The sequence below is a fragment of the Myxine glutinosa genome, chromosome 4, assembly GCF_964187855.1.
Source record: "Myxine glutinosa chromosome 4, kmMyxGlut1.1, whole genome shotgun sequence".
Lineage (NCBI taxonomy): Eukaryota > Metazoa > Chordata > Myxini > Myxiniformes > Myxinidae > Myxine > Myxine glutinosa.
The window spans coordinates 12596249-12616601 of record NC_136264.1 but is presented as its reverse complement, the minus strand read 5'-3'; the positions used below and the strand labels follow the sequence as shown (position 1 = coordinate 12616601).

General features: G+C 49.2%; 1 protein-coding gene across 1 annotated transcript in view; it reads right to left on the bottom strand.

The window, feature by feature from the left end:
• The window catches only part of PIGW (phosphatidylinositol glycan anchor biosynthesis class W), a 35606-nt gene extending 17444 nt beyond the window's left edge, over positions 1 to 18162 (bottom strand). Inside the window, exons 1-4 of the mRNA XM_078775469.1 lie at positions 17900 to 18162; positions 15857 to 16028; positions 15483 to 15667; positions 11205 to 11398 (exon numbers count right to left, since the gene is read on the bottom strand). Of these exons, the coding sequence (XP_078631595.1) occupies positions 11205 to 11398; positions 15483 to 15664 (376 nt within the window). The 5' untranslated portion in view covers positions 15665 to 15667; positions 15857 to 16028; positions 17900 to 18162. The remainder of the gene's footprint in view (positions 1 to 11204; positions 11399 to 15482; positions 15668 to 15856; positions 16029 to 17899) is intronic.
• Between the last annotated feature and the right edge of the window lie 2191 nt (positions 18163 to 20353).

The following is a 20353-nucleotide window of genomic DNA, read 5'->3' as shown; positions in this document are numbered from 1 at the left end:
CGCACTACATAAGCGCAAGCGCGGCGCCTTTACACAGAGAAGTGCTGAGAGGAGGAGGTGCTAAGGGAGAGAAGAGAGAGACGTGGGGGTGCTCGCATTGCTGCAATAGGCTGAGGCCCTCTAGACCCCTATTGTTTCCGGTTGTTGACCTCGTTTGTACCACATGCGCAAGGAATCATTAAGCGGCGCTGAACACCTGAGAAGCTGAGTAAGGAGGTCACGAGCGGAGAACTGCGCATACGGACTTGCGAAGGACTACCCCCCTCACCCCCCGCCATATGTAAGGTCCGATCGCGCGCCAGCGACATGCAAGCTGCCTCCCATTCTTCAGCCTGGACCAGAGCCGGACCTCAACGCCCTACCATCTGCCTGGACCTTCCTCCCCTACCATCTGCCTGGACCTTCCTCCCCTACCACTACCCTCCCATGTAAGTCTGTCTGTTTGTCCTGGGGTTAAGTAAGACTGTATAGATAAGCTTGCTCTGTGTCCTGCTTCTTCTTCTTCTTCTTATTGTACATTCTTCCCTTTCGTTTCCTCTTCTTTGGTTGTTGTAATAAATCCTTTGTTCTTCCTTACCTTTTGGTTTGCTCTCCATTCGATCGTCTTCGTCCTTTCTCTCCATTGAGTACCTGTGGCACGATTTGGGAAACCGCTCAGGATCGGGGTTAGTCCTTTGTTAATGGCTCGGGCTTCGGATTGCTAAACCGCTCGGCAATTTCCATCTTGTCCGCTGTCCGAGCGCGAGTTATCTCCTTGCTTTGCGGTCGGATTGGCACTCAGGTATTTGGGACTCCATTGACCAATCACCCTGGCCAATCTCGACCGGAAAGGAGCGTTATAATTTCGAGGATCGGGGTACGGCCAGCTTAAAAGACAAGGGGATTAACCCCCCCCCTTGGTAAGGGGAGCGCCGACCCCGAATCCGCAACAATATTTTCCAAGCCCGGCTATGCTGCTGTTAGACTTTCGGTCTTGTTTATTGATAATTATGATGTCATCGGTCACATGGTGCAGGCGCCATCTTGGATAAAAACGAAAAACTTTGGACCTTAATAACTCCGATACTGCTCCATGGAAAAAAATTAAAACATGGCTCATTGTAAAGAACTCTGCATGGGGAATAAGTGTTGTTAACGATGACGTCATTGGTTCCTTCATTATGACATCATAATGCGACAAGACAAGTACTTAGTCTGATCAGTTTGAAATTTATTGAGTGTGATCTAAGCATCAATTATATTTGAGAATGCAAATTGATGACTTCATCAGTCATGTGGTCTGGCAGCCATATTGGATCAAATAAAAGCCCTTAAAAAGAGCAGAACAGTTGGCGTGCATCATATCGACTGCACGGGGTAAGCATTCTATGGATATTATCTAGTTTGAAAAGAAATGTTTGTATGGTTTTTTTATGCAAAGGCATTATATTTTCGGGTTGTCCTTTCGGCTGTCCGTCCGTGTGCCAGTCCGCGTACCATGATAGGTTTTCATTACTGCGATAACTTGAGATAGTAGGGTCAATATACGAAAAAAACTCACTCAACCCCAAAAAAATTTATACAAAAGGTTTTTCAATGGATTCTGGTACCATTGGGCATGCTAAATAACATACTAAAAATCTAGTAACATCTGACTTCCGGAAAGGGGTCATTTTCAAGATGGCGTCCAAGATGGCCACCGGGAGCTTAAAATGGCCATATCTCAATTATTATTCAACCTAGAAAGGTGGTTTTGGTGTCTAACCCTAGGTTTTAGGGCCCAAGGAATCCAATTGAATCAATAAAATTACCATCAGTTAATTATTTATTGACAAGTCCAAGATGGCATCCCAAGGTGACATCCTGATCCACTAAAATGGCTCTGTCGAATAGTAGTCAACCTAGAGAGATTTTTTCAGTGTGTATACCTAGGTTTAAGGCACCCAGGAAATCATCAAAATTACTTAAATAAGCACAAAGTAATCAGGTAATCCAGTAAGCCAGGTTTACCAGCCCATTAGGCATTTGTTGTCTTATACAGTTAGTCGCTATTCATTGTCATCCTCAGACTCCTCTGGAAGAAACTTGTTATGTGGATTGTCACATTCTTCAAGTTGGCACGGTCCACAGGCAGTAGTACATGGTAGTCCATATCGTCTACAAGAGCAGCGGAGTGTCTTGCAGGCAGTGGAGCAGTTAGAATGAATGACCTTCAAGAGACTGTCTGGAGCATTACAAGTGTACATTTCTTTTGGAAATGTCTAAAAAATATGGATTTTGTTTATGCATACATGTACCAAATAATATACTTATTCCTTTTGAGATGAAAATAAATTGTTTGTCAGATTTTTCAGTCCCCCCCCCCCCCTCCCCAATATAAAATAGTCTGTCCCTTGCCATAACCTCTCAAGCTTTGTACAAACCTTTATCTGTAATGATCACTGAATACTGTGGACTGGAGTCACAGGTGGCAGTGGTGTAGACACATTACACTCTTATCTCCAATCTGAAACACACACTTGGTTCATTAGCTGGTGAGTCGGAGGATGACGATGAATAGCGACTAGCTGTATAAGACAACAAATGCCTAATGGGCTGGTAAACCTGGCTTACTGGATTACCTGATTACTTTGTGCTTATTTAAGTAATTTTGATGATTTCCTGGGTGCCTTAAACCTAGGTATACACACTGAAAAAATCTCTCTAGGTTGACTACTATTCGACAGAGCCATTTTAGTGGATCAGGATGTCACCTTGGGATGCCATCTTGGACTTGTCAATAAATAATTAACTGATGGTAATTTTATTGATTCAATTGGATTCCTTGGCCCTAAAACCTAGGGTTAGACACCAAAACCACCTTTCTAGGTTGAATAATAATTGAGATATGGCCATTTTAAGCTCCCGGCGGCCATCTTGGACGCCATCTTGAAAATGACCCCTTTCCGGAAGTCGGATGTTACTAGATTTTTAGTATGTTATTTAGCATGCCCAATGGTACCAGAATCCATTGAAAAACCTTTTGTATCAATTTTTTTGTGGTTCAACCATATATTGACCTCTAAGAGCGGCTGAAGGGATTTAAATCAAACTTAGAAAAAGTATGTACTACTACTATGTACATAATTGATCTAAGTTGTATTTAAATCCCTTCAGTCTATCTCAAGTTATCGCTGTAATGAAAACCTATCATGGATGCAGGCACGGGCGGACGAACGCAGGGCCAGATGGACGGACAACCTGAAAACATAATGCCTCCATAAAAAAAACCCATACTGGCATTACTTTTCAAATTACTAGACGTGTCGACACATCGCTTCACCGACGGATTTAACCAAAGGAGAGCATGTTGAACTTCACAAACATAATGCGTATCTGTAGGTGAATCTCAACGAGAATGTAAAATGAAGTGAAACACGTGAAAAAGAATCGTTTACAACTTTACAGCATGTAGTTTTTGTTGTTGTTTGTGTGCTCCTTCCACTCATTCCGTGTGCTTTTGTATATATTTTTTCTGTTTTTTTGAGAAATATTACTATATATAATTTTGTGTACTCCTTCCATGTCCTTCGAAAGGGTCCTGTTATCGTAGAATAATAAATGTTATATAATAGGCTACGGTGATTCTGTCTGTCTGTTGGACGTCTGTCCGGGGGTGTGGCTTACTCGGTTTGCAGAGTAGCTCCACCTACTCCTCCTTCTCGAATAGCTTTGAGGCCTGTTTTTAGGCCCGTGCTGTCTTTCTCTCTCACACAGATTTATTTCAATTCTAATTCGATATATCATTTCATTTTTCGCAGTCCCTAACATAGTTTTAGACTCGGTTGAAAAAAAACGGGAAGAAAATCCGATCCGATCCTTCGGATCTTGAGTCTCTCTCACGCCTTTATCTCCAATCGAACTCACCATCTGATTTCATATTTATTGATGGTTTTAGACTCGGTGTCAGCAACGCGGGAAAACGCAGAGATATATTTTTAAAAATACACCATATCACCGCCCAACAGCCAACAAGTATCATACACCGCCCAACATGACACAGACGGCAACATGTCAACATTATCGCTTTTTCTTTAAACCGAGTGAACCGAGCAGAACCAAATAAACCGAGTGAATTCACCGAGCGAATTTCATCCAATTCCACCGAGTTTCATGAAATTACCGAGAGATATTTCTTCGTTTTTATTTTATTAGTTACCAGAAGTACCCAGCGTTGCCGGGCGGGGGAGGAGGGAAGGGCACGTACACTTTAAACATGTATATACATGTGGGATGTGGGATATATACATGTGGGATATGTGTACGTGTGTGTGTACGTGTGCGTGTGTGTGTGTGTGTGTGTGTGCACGTGCATATATGTGTGTGTATATATGTGTGTGTATGTGTATGTAGGCCAACCCCTGCTCTAGCAGGGGCAAAATGGCCTTAAAATGCATGTTGTTGTTGTATGTGTATGTGTATATTCATTCATTCATTCTGTGTGTGTGTGTATGTGTATATATATATGTGTGTGTGTATATGTGTCTGTACGTGTGTGTGTGTGTGTGTGTTTTTGTGTATGTGTATGTGTATGTGTATGTGTATGTGTATGTGTATGTGTATGTGTATGTGTATGTGTATGTGTGTGTGTGTGTGTGTGTGTGTGTGTGTGTGTGTGTGTGTGTGTGTGTGATGTGTGTGTGTATATATATATATATATATATATATATATATATATATATATATATATATATATATATATATGTGTATAATGTGCATATATGTGTATATGTGTATACATATGTGTATACATATTTGCATATGTGTATATGTGTCTGTACGTGTGTGTGTGTGTGTGCGTGTGTGCATGTGTGTCGATGTACGTGTGTGTGTGTGTGGATGTGTATATGTGTGTGGGTGTATATGTGTGTGTGTGTGTGTGTGTATATGTAAGCATGGGCCGGTGTGTGTGTAAAGTGTGAGGAGGTATTGGAGAGGAAAATGCAGAGATGTATTTTTTAAAATCGCGCCATGATGATAAACGAAAATACACCGCCTAAAAGAACAGTCGACATATATTTAAAATTCGTCACACACATGCATGCCCGTGGGATTCCCACTGGTGACCCCGCTAGTAATAAATGTTACCGTTGGAGCAGAAAGAGGGGCTTTTAAAATGGGCATCTTAATGATTAAACACATTAATTTTGTTCCAGGTAAATCGATTATTACCTTTCCAACGGTACTGTGGCGGACACAAAAGCCCACTGGCGTGGTGACATCATTCCACGCACCAAGTGGGCGGTGGCCACGCCCGAGGGGTAGGCGTGGCCTCATGATATACACCGGGCGACCAGCCCGGAGGAGTTCAGTGTTACAGTGTAGTCTTACAATAAAGACGTTTATATGTTACCGCTTGTCCGCTTCCTCCTTGCTCACAAGCAGCGCGCGTAACGCCGCGTTTTACTGGTGACCCTCGACGTTGGATCTGCCGTAGCGATCCTTCCGAACACGACGCCATTGCAATGGCCAACGACAAGTCAATGGCGATTAAACTTCCCGAATTTTGGGAGGCCCAGGCCGAGGTCTGGTTCGTTCAAGCCGAAGCCCAATTTCAGCTTCGGCGCCTCACCAACGACGACCTGCGCTACTGCCATGTCGTCGCCTCCCTCGGGCCCGGCACGGCCGCTCGAGTTGTGTCCGTCCTTCGCCACCCACCGGACGGCCACAAGTACGAGGCACTCAAGCGGCTACTCCTAGCCACGTTCAGCCTCACGGACGACGCACGGGCCGACCGCCTCCTGGATCTCCCCGAGCTCGGTGAGACGTGCCCGTCGGTCCGAATGGACCATATGCTGTCACTGTTGGGCGACGAAGCCCCCGGTTCGCTATTCCGGGCGCTTTTCCGTCGCCAACTTCCAGCGCAGGTTCGCCTCGCGTTGGCCGGGACCGGGCTAACGGAACCCCGAGCATTGGCGGCCGAGGCGGACAAGTACTTCGCCGCTTCGGACACGCGGGCGAGCGTTGGCGTGGCCGTCACGGCCTTCGACGCTGCTGTTCCACAGCATCATCTTCTACAGCACGCTGAAGTTCAGCAGCATGCTGATACGCACCTCGTGAACGCCGCCACGCCCCGCCCACCGCCGCGGCGAAAACCGCCACCGCGGGGAAACCCGTCGACTCCACCGGCCTGGCGGAGCCAGCCGCGCTCCTCCAGCTCCACCACCTGGTGCTGGTTCCACGCCAAGTTCGGCCACGAAGCTCGGCGGTGTCATCCGCCGTGCTCCTTCAACGGGTCGGGAAACGCCCGGGCCGGCGCTCAATTATGGCGATGAGCGCCGGCCGTTCGAGCAGCCTGCTGTTCATAACGGACACCTTCTCCGGGCGCCGTTACCTGTGCGACACGGGAGCACAGGTGAGTGTCATTCCCGCCGGCACGTCAGACAAGCACGCCGCGGGTGGGGGCTCCGCGCTGCTTGCCGCGAACGGGACGCCCATCCGTACGTACGGAAAACGCTGCCTCTCTCTGCGGTTTGGAGGGCAGGTTTTCCGATGGACGTTCGTCACCGCCGACGTGCCCATGGCACTGCTTGGCGTGGACTTCCTGTGCGCTAATGGGCTCCTGGTCGACGTCAAGCGCAGACGGCTTGTCCAGGCCGAGACGTTCAGCTCGCTCGCATGTGCGTTGCCCAGCTCAACGAGCGGCTTGCCAAGCGGCTTGCCGAACGATTCGGTTCCGGCCACGTTGGTCTGTACGCTTCCGGCAGCGGACGCATTCACCCGCCTCCTCGCCGGCTTCCCGGCCCTCACGCGGCCCACCTTCTCGGCGGGGGCCGTCAAGCACGGGGTGGCCCATCACATCCCCACCGTCGGGCCACCGGTCTACGCCCGGGCACGCCGCCTCGAGCCGACGAAGCTGGCGGTGGCAAAAGCGGCGTTCGCTACCCTGGAGCGACTCGGCATCGTTCGGCGCTCAGAGATCGCTTGGGCGTCGCCGCTGCACATCGTGCCGAAGCCCGGCGGGGGATGGCGACCGTGCGGGGACTATCGCCGTCTCAATGACGCCACGACTCCCGACCGCTACCCCGTCCCCCACATTCAGGACTTTTCCGCCCGTTTGGCGGGCAGGTCCTTCTTCTCGAAGGTGGACCTCATACGCGGCTACCATCAGGTCCCCGTCAGGCCGGAGGACGTCCCGAAGACGGCGGTCATCACGCCATTCGGACTCTTCGAGTTCCTGCGCATGCCCTTCGGTCTGAAGAATGCGGCTCAGGCGTTCCAGCGACTGATGGACAGCGTCCTGCGCGACTTGGATTTTGTCTACGTCTACCTGGACGATATCCTCGTCGCCAGCGCGTCCCGCGAAGAGCACCTACGCCACCTCCGCACGCTCTTCGAACGCCTGGGCCAGCATGGCCTGATTGTGAACCCCGCAAAGTGCCGGTTCGGCGCCGCCACAATCGATTTTCTGGGGCACCGTGTCACCAGGCACGGAGCCGTCCCCCTGCCGGCCAAGGTGGAGGCGGTGAAGGGGTTTCCGCGCCCCCGCACGATCAGAGGGCTGCAGGAGTTCCTGGGCATGGTGAACTTTTACCATCGGTTCCTGCCCCGTATCGCCCAGCTCCTGCGCCCCCTGCACGAAGCTCTCCGAGGTAAGCCGGGCAAAGGCGACGTTACCTGGACCGAGCAGATGGACACGGCGTTCACGGGCGCGAAGCTCGCCTTGGCTAACGCCACCATGCTCGCGCACCCGGCGCCCGATGCACCGATCGCCCTCACCACCGATGCCTCGGACTACGCGGTGGGCGCGGTGCACGAGCAATGGGTGCGTGGAGCTTGGCAACCGCTGGCGTTCTTTAGCCGGCAGCTTCGCCCGCCCGAACGCCGTTACAGTACCTTCGACCGCGAGTTGCTCGGACTTCACTTGGCGGTCAGGCACTTCCGCCATCTGCTCGAGGGCCGGGCGTTCACTGCCTTCGTCGACCACAAGCCGCTGATCTTCGCGATGGGCAAGGTCACCGAGCCGTGGTCGGCCCGGCAGCAGCGTCACCTCTCGGCCGTGTCCGAGTACACGACGGACATCCAGCACGTCGCGGGGAAGGACAACCCGGTGGCGGATTGCCTTTCCCGGGCCGTCGCCCACGCAGTCCACCTCGGCATCGACTATGCCCGGATGGCAGCGGACCAGGCCGCTGACCCCGACGTCCAGGCCTTGCGGACCGCCGTCACGGGCCTCCGCGTCACCGAGGTGCCGTTCGACGGCGCGGGCGCGGCCCTCTTGTGCGACGTCTCCCTCGGGCGTCCTCGCCCCATTGTGCCCGCGGGCTGGCAGCGCCAGGTGTTTGACGCCATCCACGGCCTGTCCCACCCGGGCGCGAGGGCCTCCCAAAGGCTGATCGCCGACAAGTTCGTCTGGCATGGCCTCCGGAAGGCCGTCCGCGGCTGGGCCAGGACATGCCTCACGTGCCAGCGCGCCAAGGTGCACCGGCACACCCAGGCCCCGTTGGCCCCGTTCACGGTGCCGGAACGCCGGTTTGACCACGTCCACGTGGACCTGGTGGGACCTCTGCCCCCCTCGCGGGGTTTCACCCACGTCCTCACCATGGTGGACCGCACCACCCTGTGGCCGGAGGCCGTGCCCTTGGCGTCGACAACGGCGGCCGATGTCGCGCAGGCTTTCATCGCCACCTGGGTCGCCCGGTTCGGCGCCCCCTCAGACATCTCATCCGACCGCGGCCCCTAGTTCACCTCGGAGCTCTGGGGGGCGGTTGCGCAGGGGCTCGGGGTCCGGCTGCACCGAACCACGGCCTACCACCCCCAGGCTAACGGCCTGTGTGAGCGATTTCACCGCTCATTGAAGGCCGCGCTCCGGGCCACCCTCCGCGACGGCGGCTGGGTCGACAGGCTCCCCTGGGTCCTGCTGGGCCTCCGGACGGCGCCCAAGGAGGACCTGCGCGCATCCGCGGCGGAGTTGGTCTTCGGGCAACCGCTGCGGGTGCCGGGCGAGTTCCTCCCCGACTCCACGGCACCATGGTCCGCGGCACAGCAGCGCTCCGCTCTGCAAGAGACCGCCCAGAGGTTCGCCCCGGTGCCAACGGCATGCCACGGGCACCCACCGACGCACGTCGCCCCGGAGCTTCGCACGGCGGAGTACGTCTTCGTCCGCCACGATGCCCATCGGACACCACTGCGGCCCCCGTACGACGGGCCTTTCCGCGTGCTGGAGACCGGGGCGAAGCACTTCACCCTGGACATCGGTGGTACTCCTGACCGCGTTTCGGTAGACCGCCTCAAGCCGGCCCACCTCGATGTGGACCATCCACCGCCAGTGGCCCGACCCCCACGTCGGGGCCGCCCTCCTGCGGGCGGACCCCCGGCGCCGCCCAGCCCCGCCGCCACGGCGCCCCCCGGTCCTGCACCCATCCCAGGGGCAGCCAGGGGCATCCCACCTGGTATCCCTGCACCCCGGACGCCGCCGATCGCCAGGGGGCGCTTCGGCCGGGTCATTCGTCGGCCCCACAAACTGGCCCTCCAGGTGCGCGGGAATTCTGGGGGGGCGCGTGTGGCGGACACAAAAGCCCACTGGCGTGGTGACATCATTCCACGCACCAAGTGGGCGGTGGCCACGCCCGAGGGGTAGGCGTGGCCTCATGATATACACCGGGCGACCAGCCCGGAGGAGTTCAGTGTTACAGTGTAGTCTTACAATAAAGACGTTTATATGTTACCGCTTGTCCGCTTCCTCCTTGCTTACAAGCAGCGCGCGTAACGCCGCGTTTTAGTACCATTATTATTATTCTATGACAGCAAGAACACTTTGGAATGAAGCATGATGGCCGGACGGACGTTTGTCCATTTGGACACGGACGTGTTCCATCGGAGTCGAAACTACTATTTTTCTTCAGGCCATAGCCGGTGCGCAGAACATTATATTAGTCGTTCACCAAAAAGGAATAAAAACGTTTTGCCCTCAATGTTCTCTTTAACCCGGATGTCCTCGACAGGGAATCATCATGAATCGTACTGTGCCGACCAGTCTGTAAATTTAAACACATTGACGTTTGTTTTGACTCGTTCATCCAACATTTCCATTATGTTGTTGTATGTGTATGTAAATTATTGTTGTATGTGTATGTTGTTGTATGTTGTTGTATGTGTATATTGTTGTTGTATGTGTATATTGTATGTGTATATTGTAAATTGTTGTTGTATGTGTATGTGTAATTTCCATTATGTTGTTGTATGTTATGGCCTCTAAAGGTGGTTTTTTTTTTTTATCCAACATTTCCATTATCTCCCTTGCTGCCATCTTGATTTGATCCACATACATTACTTCAACATTAGAAAATAAAAGGAAAGGTAAAATTTGAACCACTCTCAATTTTGTAGATTCAGTATACCTTCAGATAACCATTTTAGGAGTTTGATACGTATTATCTTTTTCTTTTTTTCTTTTCTTTTTTTTTTTTTAACAAGAGTTTGACAATAGCAAATACATTTTTTTCAATCATCTGGGGTCGACAAGTGAGGGAAGATTTAGGGTCAGAAAGTGAATCAAAGAGCTCAGCTGCCTGTTTGACTCCCAAGTGACATTATTGCTGACGAGGCAGGGAGTCCCAGATTCAAATTGAAACTATGGTTCCATCACACAAACTCCAAATACAAGTCAGATATATATATATATATATATATATATATATATATATATATATATATATATATATATATGTTTGTTTTTTTAACAAAAATTATCATTATAACAGGCCCGTAAGGTGGAGAAGGAGGGAGGGGGAGTGCTTCGGCTCCGCAAATACATACCTGCCTTTCTAGAAACGTTTTATTTACTCCCTATGTTTTTCTTAGTACTTTTGATATCACTTGATTTTACCTCTTATGTTGCGTTTGATGCAGCAGCAAGTTTTCCCCGTGCCATCCCTATATATGGAGTACTATGGTACTCCATGATAACTCAAATACGTGTTGATGTCTCCTTTCCCGAGTAAGATCCTTTAATTATAGATCGAAGTAAACAGACGTGCCCAAATGCTCTTGTCCTGCAGATGCGATGTATATATGTATGTATGTACATTATAGACTCAAACCTCTTAGCCGATCTCCACCAAATTTTGCATACGCGCTGGAGGTACCCAGGATCAGGCCAGGGCACAAAGTAATTCCCTCCTCTTCCCCAAACCCATCCCAAGCAGCTCCCAGATGGAGAGGGTGTTTCTAGTATTGATAAATACCAGAAAAAGCAGAAGAAAGTTGGTTCTTGAGGGAACTGTCATATGAAGAGACATGAGGCCACAGCAAGCATAATAATGATGGAAGAGTCGAAAGAAGCACAGTGGCGAGGAAAGCCGACAGGTATCCGGAGAACAGTGTAAGTGACAGCTGGATGGGCAGTACCAGGAACATCAGGTCACAAAAGAACTGGAACCTGCACGCAGCATGGGGATCACAAGAAGCCGGGGATCACATGAAGCCGGGGATCACATGAAGCCGGGGATCACAAGAAGCCGGGGACCATTCGGCAAACGGGATGAGTTGGAGGATATCATTGTAATAATCTCATTTCACAAAACTCATTCAAGACTCTCCTTCTCCCACCTGATAAATCAATCTTGTCTATTCCATGCAAACAATATATATAGTAACGGTCGTCGGTCACTCCAGTTGTCCAGTACAAGTCTGACGCGTCATATCAACACGACCACAGCGGTCAACCGTTTCAGAAACTGTCCTGTCGGATCCGAGTCTGAATGCTGCATTCCCGTGCAGATTGAGAGCCCCAAAATGATTCAGTGTCACGCTGATAGACATCACTCTTCATATGCAAATGAGGCTGAGCGAGCCTCACGTGTGACACGATTCAGGTGTACGGTGTTGACTCACTGTAGCCAATTATCCCTTAACGGGTCTTTCTTTTAAACACCTCAGGAGAACCACGACAACTAGAATTCACCTGGCACCAAGTGGATTTAACAAAGAAACGATCATTGTCATGGGGAGGAAATGTACAAGAATCAGTAGAAACAAATAAATTGTGCAACAATGCCCTTGATCCACTACCGAATATGCGCCCATAGTACCAAACATTATCATTTTATATGCAGCCTGTGGCTGCTGATTGCATCATTGCTCTGAGTGCAGCTGTACCGCTGATGCAGTGCCCCGTTTCCCGAAAGCTGGTACTGAATTTGCCGATCTCGGAAGGATGACGGGCTGAGTCAACCGACCTGTTATTTAATGGCACGACAGGGGTCAAACTCAAGACTCTAACATCTTAAGCAAGCCACTTTAACTGTTATGCCAACACCAAGCTTACGGTAACTAACAGACTAACGGAAAACATCTTTCCTGGGAAATCAATATTTCCAAGCTGGCCTCCAAAGCCAGTTGCTGACTCGGCATCGTCCGTCATGCGAAGTCCTTCCTTGGCACTTTTGAGCTCCTCACCACATTAAAAAACTTTCATCCGCAGCTTGATGGAATACTGCTCTCCCCTCTGGGCTGCGGCTCCTGCCTCACACCTAGCTCGGCTTCGCTGATTGTGAGGGCCTTTCACTCAATCACTGCAGGCAGGTTGGTGATCTTTCTGGCTTCCACCGACTCCTCTCCGGCCTTGCTCCCCCTGCTCTGCCTGTGCCCTGTCCCCTAAATATTCCTCCAGGTTGCACAAGATCTGCCAGGAACCCTCTTCTGGTGAAAATGCGAAAATCAAGACTCTCTGTTCAACTTCACTCTTTCATTCCTCTTTCCTCCCACCTCTGGAACAAACTCCCACACTCTCTTCAATCCCTCGCCTCCCTCCAGGTCTTTAAAACAGCTGTTCACCACCATCTCTTATCTTCCCCCATCCAAAACCTTGATCCAAGCTGCGGGGATTTGCTTCCATTCAACCACAACAGCATTCGTGAAGTTGGGCACTGATGTTGGGCGATTAGGCCTGGCTCGCAGTTGGCATTCCAATTCATCCCAACGGTGTTCGATGGGGTTGAGGTCAGGGCTCTGTGCAGGCCAGTCAAGTTCTTCCATACCGATGTTGACAAACCATTTCTGTATGGACTTCACTTTGTGCAGGGGGGAATTGTCATGCTGAAACAGGAAAGAGCCTTCAACAATCTGTTGCCACAAAGGTGGAAGCACACAATCGTCTAGAATGTCATTGTATGCTGCAGCGTTAAGATTTCCCTTCACTGGAACCAAGGGGCCTAGACCAAACCATGAAAAACAGCCCGAAACCATTATTCCTCCTCCACCAAACTTTACAGTTGGCACTATGCATTCGGGCAGGTAGCGTTATCCTGGCATCCGCCAAACCCAGATTCGTCCATCGGACTGCCAGATGGTGAAGCGTGATTCATCACTCCAGAGAACGCGTTTCCACTGCTCCAAAGTCCAATGGCAGCGAGCTTTACACTACTCCAGCCGACGCTTGGCATTGCGCATGGTGATCTTAGGCTTTGACAGTTGACCGGGGCAGCTCTAGCAGGGCACAAATTTGACGAACTGCCTGGTTGGAAAGGTGGCATCCTATGACGGTGCCACGTTGAAAGTCACAGCTCCTCAGTACGGCCCATTCTACTGCCAATGTTTGTCTATGGAGATTGCATGTCTGTGTGCTTGATTATATATACCTGTCAGCAATGGGTGTGGCTGAAACAGCCGAATCCACTAATTAGAAGGGGTGTCCGCATACTTTTGGCCATGTATGTGTACACACACACACACACACACACACACACACACACACACACACACACACACACACACACACACACACACACACACACACACACACACACACACACACACACACACACACACACACACACACACACACACACACACACACACACACACACACACACACACACACACACACACATTATTGGTTTGTATGCAGCCTGTGGCTGCTGGTTGCATCTTTTTTTTTCTTCTTTTTTTTCCTTTTTTTGTATACTGAATCGAGGCTCGTGAAAGAGCTAACATTTATTTCACTAACAAAACAACCAGACAAACAAAATATACAAAAAGAGGGAGCGGAAGACAAGATGGGGAGAGAAGGGGAAGCACACAACCACAACATTTGAGAGCAGGGAGAAGTGTGGGAGGGAGAGGACTTGGGGGGAGGAGGCGTGGGAAGGGGGGGGGGGGAAGAGGTATAAAACACAAGGGGACCGAAATTAGCGGGGGTAGAAAAGATCAAGGTTTTGGATGGGGGATTTCTGGAATGTGGTGGCCGTGCCGCTGATGCAGTGCCCATTACCAGTAAGCTGGTACTCATTTTGCCAACTGTTATGCTTTAGCAACCGTCAGTAAACGATGGTGCCAGTAAGCTCGCTTTGCGATGCTACAGGTAGCCCTTGTTTGTGTCCACCATTTGTATTGTTTACCGTGATCCCACTCTGTTGTTATTGTGAAATATCACCACAGCCACCCGTTATGGCATTGAATAAATATTCTTCAAGCAAAGTCGAAGAACGACATAAAAGTGCAAAATAAATGTTACTACAGTTCTGTGCAGGTTCGGAGACGAGGAAGTCGTCGGAGAAGCGACATACTCTGCATAAGCGTGACCAGGACATTCGCCAACCGTGTGCTGAAGGAAGGAGCCGCCTGACACCATGACAATGGTGGGCGTGTTGCGGCACGAGTTGGTTATACTACAACATTAGTATGTCCGTGAAAGCCTGGTGTTGGCTTAGCGGTTAGGGTGCCGGCTTGGGATCCTAGGATCCTGAGTTCGAATCCCGGTCGATCGCTAAATTAACACCAGGGTGGTTGACTCAGCCTGTCATCCTTCCGAGGTCGGCAAATTGAGTACCAGCTTGCTGGGATGAATGATCCCGGTGTGTACCTCGGTTTAGAATAGGTACACCGTATCCCTGCGCATCGTAAGAGGCGACCAAGGGTTGGCGTCAGGAAGGGCATCCGGCCATAAAAACATTGCCTCAAACAGGGAACCATGAGGTCATGGGGTCCGCAAGGCTAACCCCCGCTCTAGCGGGGAAAAATGGCCTTAAAACGATCATTCATTCATTCATGTGTGTGTGTGTGTGTGTGTGTGTGTGTGTGTGTGTGTGTGTGTGTGTGTGTGTGTGTGTGTGTGTGTGTGTGTGTGTGTGTGTGTGTGTGTGTGTGTGTGTGTGTGTGTGTGTGTTTGCTTGCTGTTGTTGGCTTTTATCTCCACATGTTGGTGGGTTTCAGGAGATGGAACACGGGGACCTACTAGCTCTCAAGGTACACACACCAGAGCAAGTGTGTGTTAGGGTGTGTGTTAGGGTGTGTGTGTGTGTGTGTGTGTGTGTGTGTGTGTGTGTGTGTGTGTGTGTGTGTGTCAGCTCTGCTATGAGCCTTACTTACACACAGGGGAGAAAACTTCTGCACATATAGGTACGTGTAACTTTTGACCAACTGGTTCCTCTGAAGTCTGGCAGGTACCAGAAAACACAGCTTTACCTTTACCTGTATATATAACAATACCCTCTCCTTATAGTCAAGTCAACCACTTTTATTACCATGAAGGATGTACTTGTGGCCAGAGCAGGTTAAAAACACCTCGGTTGAGCACAAGCAAAGGCAGCAGTGAAAGGACCATGACGTTCTCCAGGAGAGTGGTACCTCCAAGGTCAGTCACAAATGCCTCTTTCAGCCGTCTGAAGTGAAGTGATCGATTTGCTGCCGACATGGTCTCCTCCATGGTCTGGAACACAATGGGAAAAACGTCAAACAACTGTTATTCATTCACACGCACACAAGTGTTTCTTTACCTGCTTCATCTCCTCTTTTCCGATTCGTTCATTCCCTTAATGTTTGTCCCACTGTCAGTTCTACCTTGCAGTTCTGTAAGCATCACCCCTGTAAAAAAGTGGGGAGGGGCTGCTGTTGGTACCTGAGATGGTAAGTTCTGGGGATCAGTTTGGTGGTGGCCCTTCTCTGCACCCCTTCAACCTTGTCAACATCTAGTTTGAACCTCTGATATCACAGGTAATTGCCATACTCCAGGTGGGGACGAACAAGAGTCTTAAACAGCAGATGGATGATCCTGATGGTGGGAGCCGAAGCTAGAAGGGAGAGTAGAGATAACCAATATTAGTTGAACAGTTACTAGTGAGCCTTCAGCTGGACACGGTGAACTTGATAACTATTAAGGTGAACCACACAAGGTGTGCAGCAGAATAATGAAATGCTTCAAAACACCTTCAATCAGAAAGCTCGACGATTGTCAATACATTGTAGTTACATCACATGTACTTGATGATGTATTTCACAATTTGGTGTCATGGCTGATTAGGCCGGTGATATGACACGTCCATGGGTTGGCGCCTTGGCGGGGAGTTTGGAGGCATGTCAATGGTCTTGGAGTTGTCCAGCACGGATTTGAATCTCGACATAGCTATAAACTGCCATCCTGGGGTTTGATACATTACCCCAGGGGTGTGTGTTCCAATCGGGTGTGGCACAATTTCACTAAAGTGTGTTCCAATTGGGTGTGGTACATTACCCTAAAGTGTGTTCCAATCGGGTGTGGCACAATTTCACTAAAGTGCGTTCCAATTGGGTGTGATACATTACCCCAATTATCCCAAGGGATGTGATCCATTACCCCAGGAGTGTGTTGCATTACCCTATAATGTTCCAATAGGATGTTCCATTACCCCAGGGGTGTGTGTTCCAATTGGGTGTGATACATTACCCTAAAGTGTGTTCCAATTGAGTGTGTTACATTACCCTGAAGTGTGTTCAAATTGGGTGTGATACATTACCGTAAAGTGTGTTCAAATTGGGTGTGATACATTACCCTAAAGTGTGTTCCAATTGGGTGCGATACATTACCCTAAAGTGTGTTCCAATTGGGTGTGGCACAATTTCACTACAGTGTGTTCCAATTGGGTGTGATACATTACCCCAATTACCCCAAGGGATGTGATCCATTACCCCAGGAGTGTGTTGCATTACCCGATAGTGTTCCAATTGGGTGTGATACATTACCCTAAAGTGTGTTCCAATTGGGTGTGATACATTACCTAAAGTGTGTTCCAATTGGGTGTGGCACAATTTCACTACAATGTGTTCCAATTGGGTGTGATACATTACCCTAAAGTGTGTTCCAATTGGGTGTGGCACAATTTCACTACAGTGTGTTCCAATTGGGTGTGATACATTACCCCAATTACCCCAAGGGATGTGATCCATTACCCCAGGAGTGTGTTGCATTACCCGATAGTGTTCCAATTGGGTGTGATACATTACCCTAAAGTGTGTTCCAATTGGGTGTGATACATTACCTAAAGTGTGTTCCAATTGGGTGTGGCACAATTTCACTACAATGTGTTCCAATTGGGTGTGATACATTACCCTAAAGTGTGTTCCAATTGGGTGTGATACATTACCCTAAAGTGTGTTCCAATTGGGTGTGATACATTACCCTAAAGTGTGTTCCAATTGGGTGTGATACATTACCCCAATTACCCCAAGGGATGTGATCCATTACCCCAGGAGTGTGTTGCATTACCCGATAGTGTTACAATTGGATGTTGCATTACCCCAAGGGTGTGTTCCAATTGGGTGTCCCATCACCAATCAGCTTGCTATCGCTTGCCGAGCCAGCCGTTCCTTATCAACCGCTTCCTTAGAGCGCTTAAGCCACTTGGTGAGCGCTCTACAAGCTGCTTGGTAAACACAAGGCAGGTTCACGCCAGGTGTTCGTTTCACATGCACACCGAGTCATCACTGCGTGTACAGGATGACGCGTCCATCAGATGGGCCAGAGCAGCCCAGGTATATGCAGTATGCACACTTGGAGCAGCTGCACGTTTAATCAAAGTGCAATTCAATGGCTGCGATGTTGTTCTGGTTGATGGACGTTCACACCATACATACACCACGCACGTCGAACCTGACAAAAACACCGTTGGACATTAACTCGGTGTACCTGCAACTCCTCAGGAATAACTTCCGGGTCCAGGCCATGAAAATATCCACGCTCGATGTCCACAATATTTCATCCGGAACGGCGAACGGCCCACGTTTATACCTGCCGCACTGCAATTGTACCTGCTACCATCAGATGTCGTCACATCCGCACCCACGACCTTTTCACATTAAAAAAAATCTCTTTAAAATACCTGTGTTGTGCACATTACGTCACAAGCTGCTTCCTAAACACATTGAGCAACAATTGTTGTTGTTGTTGTTGTTTTATGGTGTTAGAGGAGCCGACAATTCAAATCGCTCGATGACTGACGTGAAATGACGTCTTTTCCGATCGCTGTATAAAACTTAGAGCAATATTAACCACAACAGTATAAAGGTTTTTTTTTTGGAAAAAAATCCAAAAGATGAATATAATTTTTTCCCAGAAAAAGAAAAGTTTATCGTTATAATTTAAACGAAACATTCATTGCTGCCATGTTTTATGGTTAACGCAACCGACGTCCAAGGTCGTCACTGCACAATGCAAATAACCATTCTTCTTCTTCTTCTTCTTCATTCCATTACGGCCACAATTTCCACATCAATACCGGCAGACAGGATGCCCAGCTTAACGTTCCTCTGAGGGTTCGTCACACACATTGATGAATCACTCTGCGGTCCAACTTGGGAAATACCGGGATTCTAACCCGGGCTACAAAGCTTAGAGTTAGAGGCGGTGTATGTATTACACGACATCTTTAAAATGCTGAGTCTCGTCGAAATGACTTGAGGACCAATTGATACCAAACCGTGTTTCCTTCACCGCAAAGATAAGGGTTCGGTTGGTGTTATGTATTTCCGTAAAACAAGTATTCAGCACAAGGTACGGAAAACAAGTGCGTTTATTCACGTCATACCAAGCTCCCTACTGCGCATGCGCTTCACCTCCAAACCACGCCTAATAGCACGTCATCAACTTCGTCACAAAGCAGATCACGTGGCGCCAAAGTAAACAACAGACACGCCAGTTGCGTCACTGACCCCTGCAAGTATGTTGATCTGTTCGTTTGTTTGTTTGTTTGTGTGTGTGTTTGTTTGTTTGTCAGTCCGCTCACTTATACTTGCCTACAGGTCACAATTTGAAACCGATCTTCACGAAACTTCACCAAATGGTAGAGTTCGTGGTCCGACAAAATGCTATATATTTTTGTGGTCAAAAGGTCAACATAGGCCAAAGGTCAACCACATTTTTTCAAATTTCTAAAATCCTCAATTTCAATCCAATTGACTTGAAATTTGAATAGGACTTACATATCGGCTTACTGAATTCAACCACGAACTCTTTTTGAGATCAGCGTCGGCCAAAAGGTCAACATAGGCCAAAGGTCAACCACTTTTTTCAAATTTCTAAAATCCTCAATTTCAATCCAATTGACTTGAAATTTGAATAGGATTTACATATCGGCTAACTGAAGTCAACCACCAACTATTTTTGAGGTCAAAAGGATGCACTCCCAAGTGCCATTCTACTTTGTTCTGTTTTGCCAAGTGTCGCTCTATGAGTGATTTTCTGTCTGTCTGTCTGTCTGTGAGCACAAAATCTCAAAGAGTAATGGATGGATTTGGACAAAATTTGGTAGACAGGTTGGGTGTGCGACAAGGATGAATTGATTCGGTTTTGTTGAAGATCCGGATGTGGAAACTTGAATTTGTAAGTGTTTCTTCACCATTGAGTGATGGGGGCTAATATATTGTTGCGGTTTTGAGAACCCACACTTGCTTGTAAATATGACATCATTAAAGGTTAAAGATAGCACCCCATAGATAGGCCACAAGCAACACGTAGGTCACCATAGGACATCAGTTATTTCATAATATGTGTTAGATAAGGCATTTTCCAATAGTTGAATCTGCGTTGTGTCAATCAAATAAGAAGTAGGCCCTTTCGTCCATTTTGCAGCCTCCCTCCAATCGACGCCATTAAGCACGCTCCCCAGTCTGTGCCCCATGGCCCTTTCCAATTTGGTGCGCTCCTTGGCCAGCAGCAGCAGTCCTAGCTGCCTGTAAGCTCGCTCAACGCCGCCATAAGCCACGAGGTGAGGCCCGGAAAAAGGGGGCGGAGCCCCAGGAAGAAGGTGTGGCCACGTCAACCAGCCAACCAGGGCTGTAGTGACATCGCCTGATAGGCGTGGCTTTTGGGCTCGCGGAGCGATCGCTGGCTGGATTATAAAAGCGAGTGCACAAAGCCCTTTCACAGGACTTGTTGGAAGCGCGCTTGGTAAAAGGACTACTGTGATTTTGGAGAACCTACAGCGAAAGCGTGTGCTGACAGGACTTACTGGGAGAGCGCACATTTAACAGAACTGTCCAGGACTGCTGCGATTTGGAGGACTGTGCGAAGGTCGGCCTTAGGACGGTGCGGAGAGGACAGGACTTGCACAATTGGCGCGTGCATACAGGACATTGGAGAGGG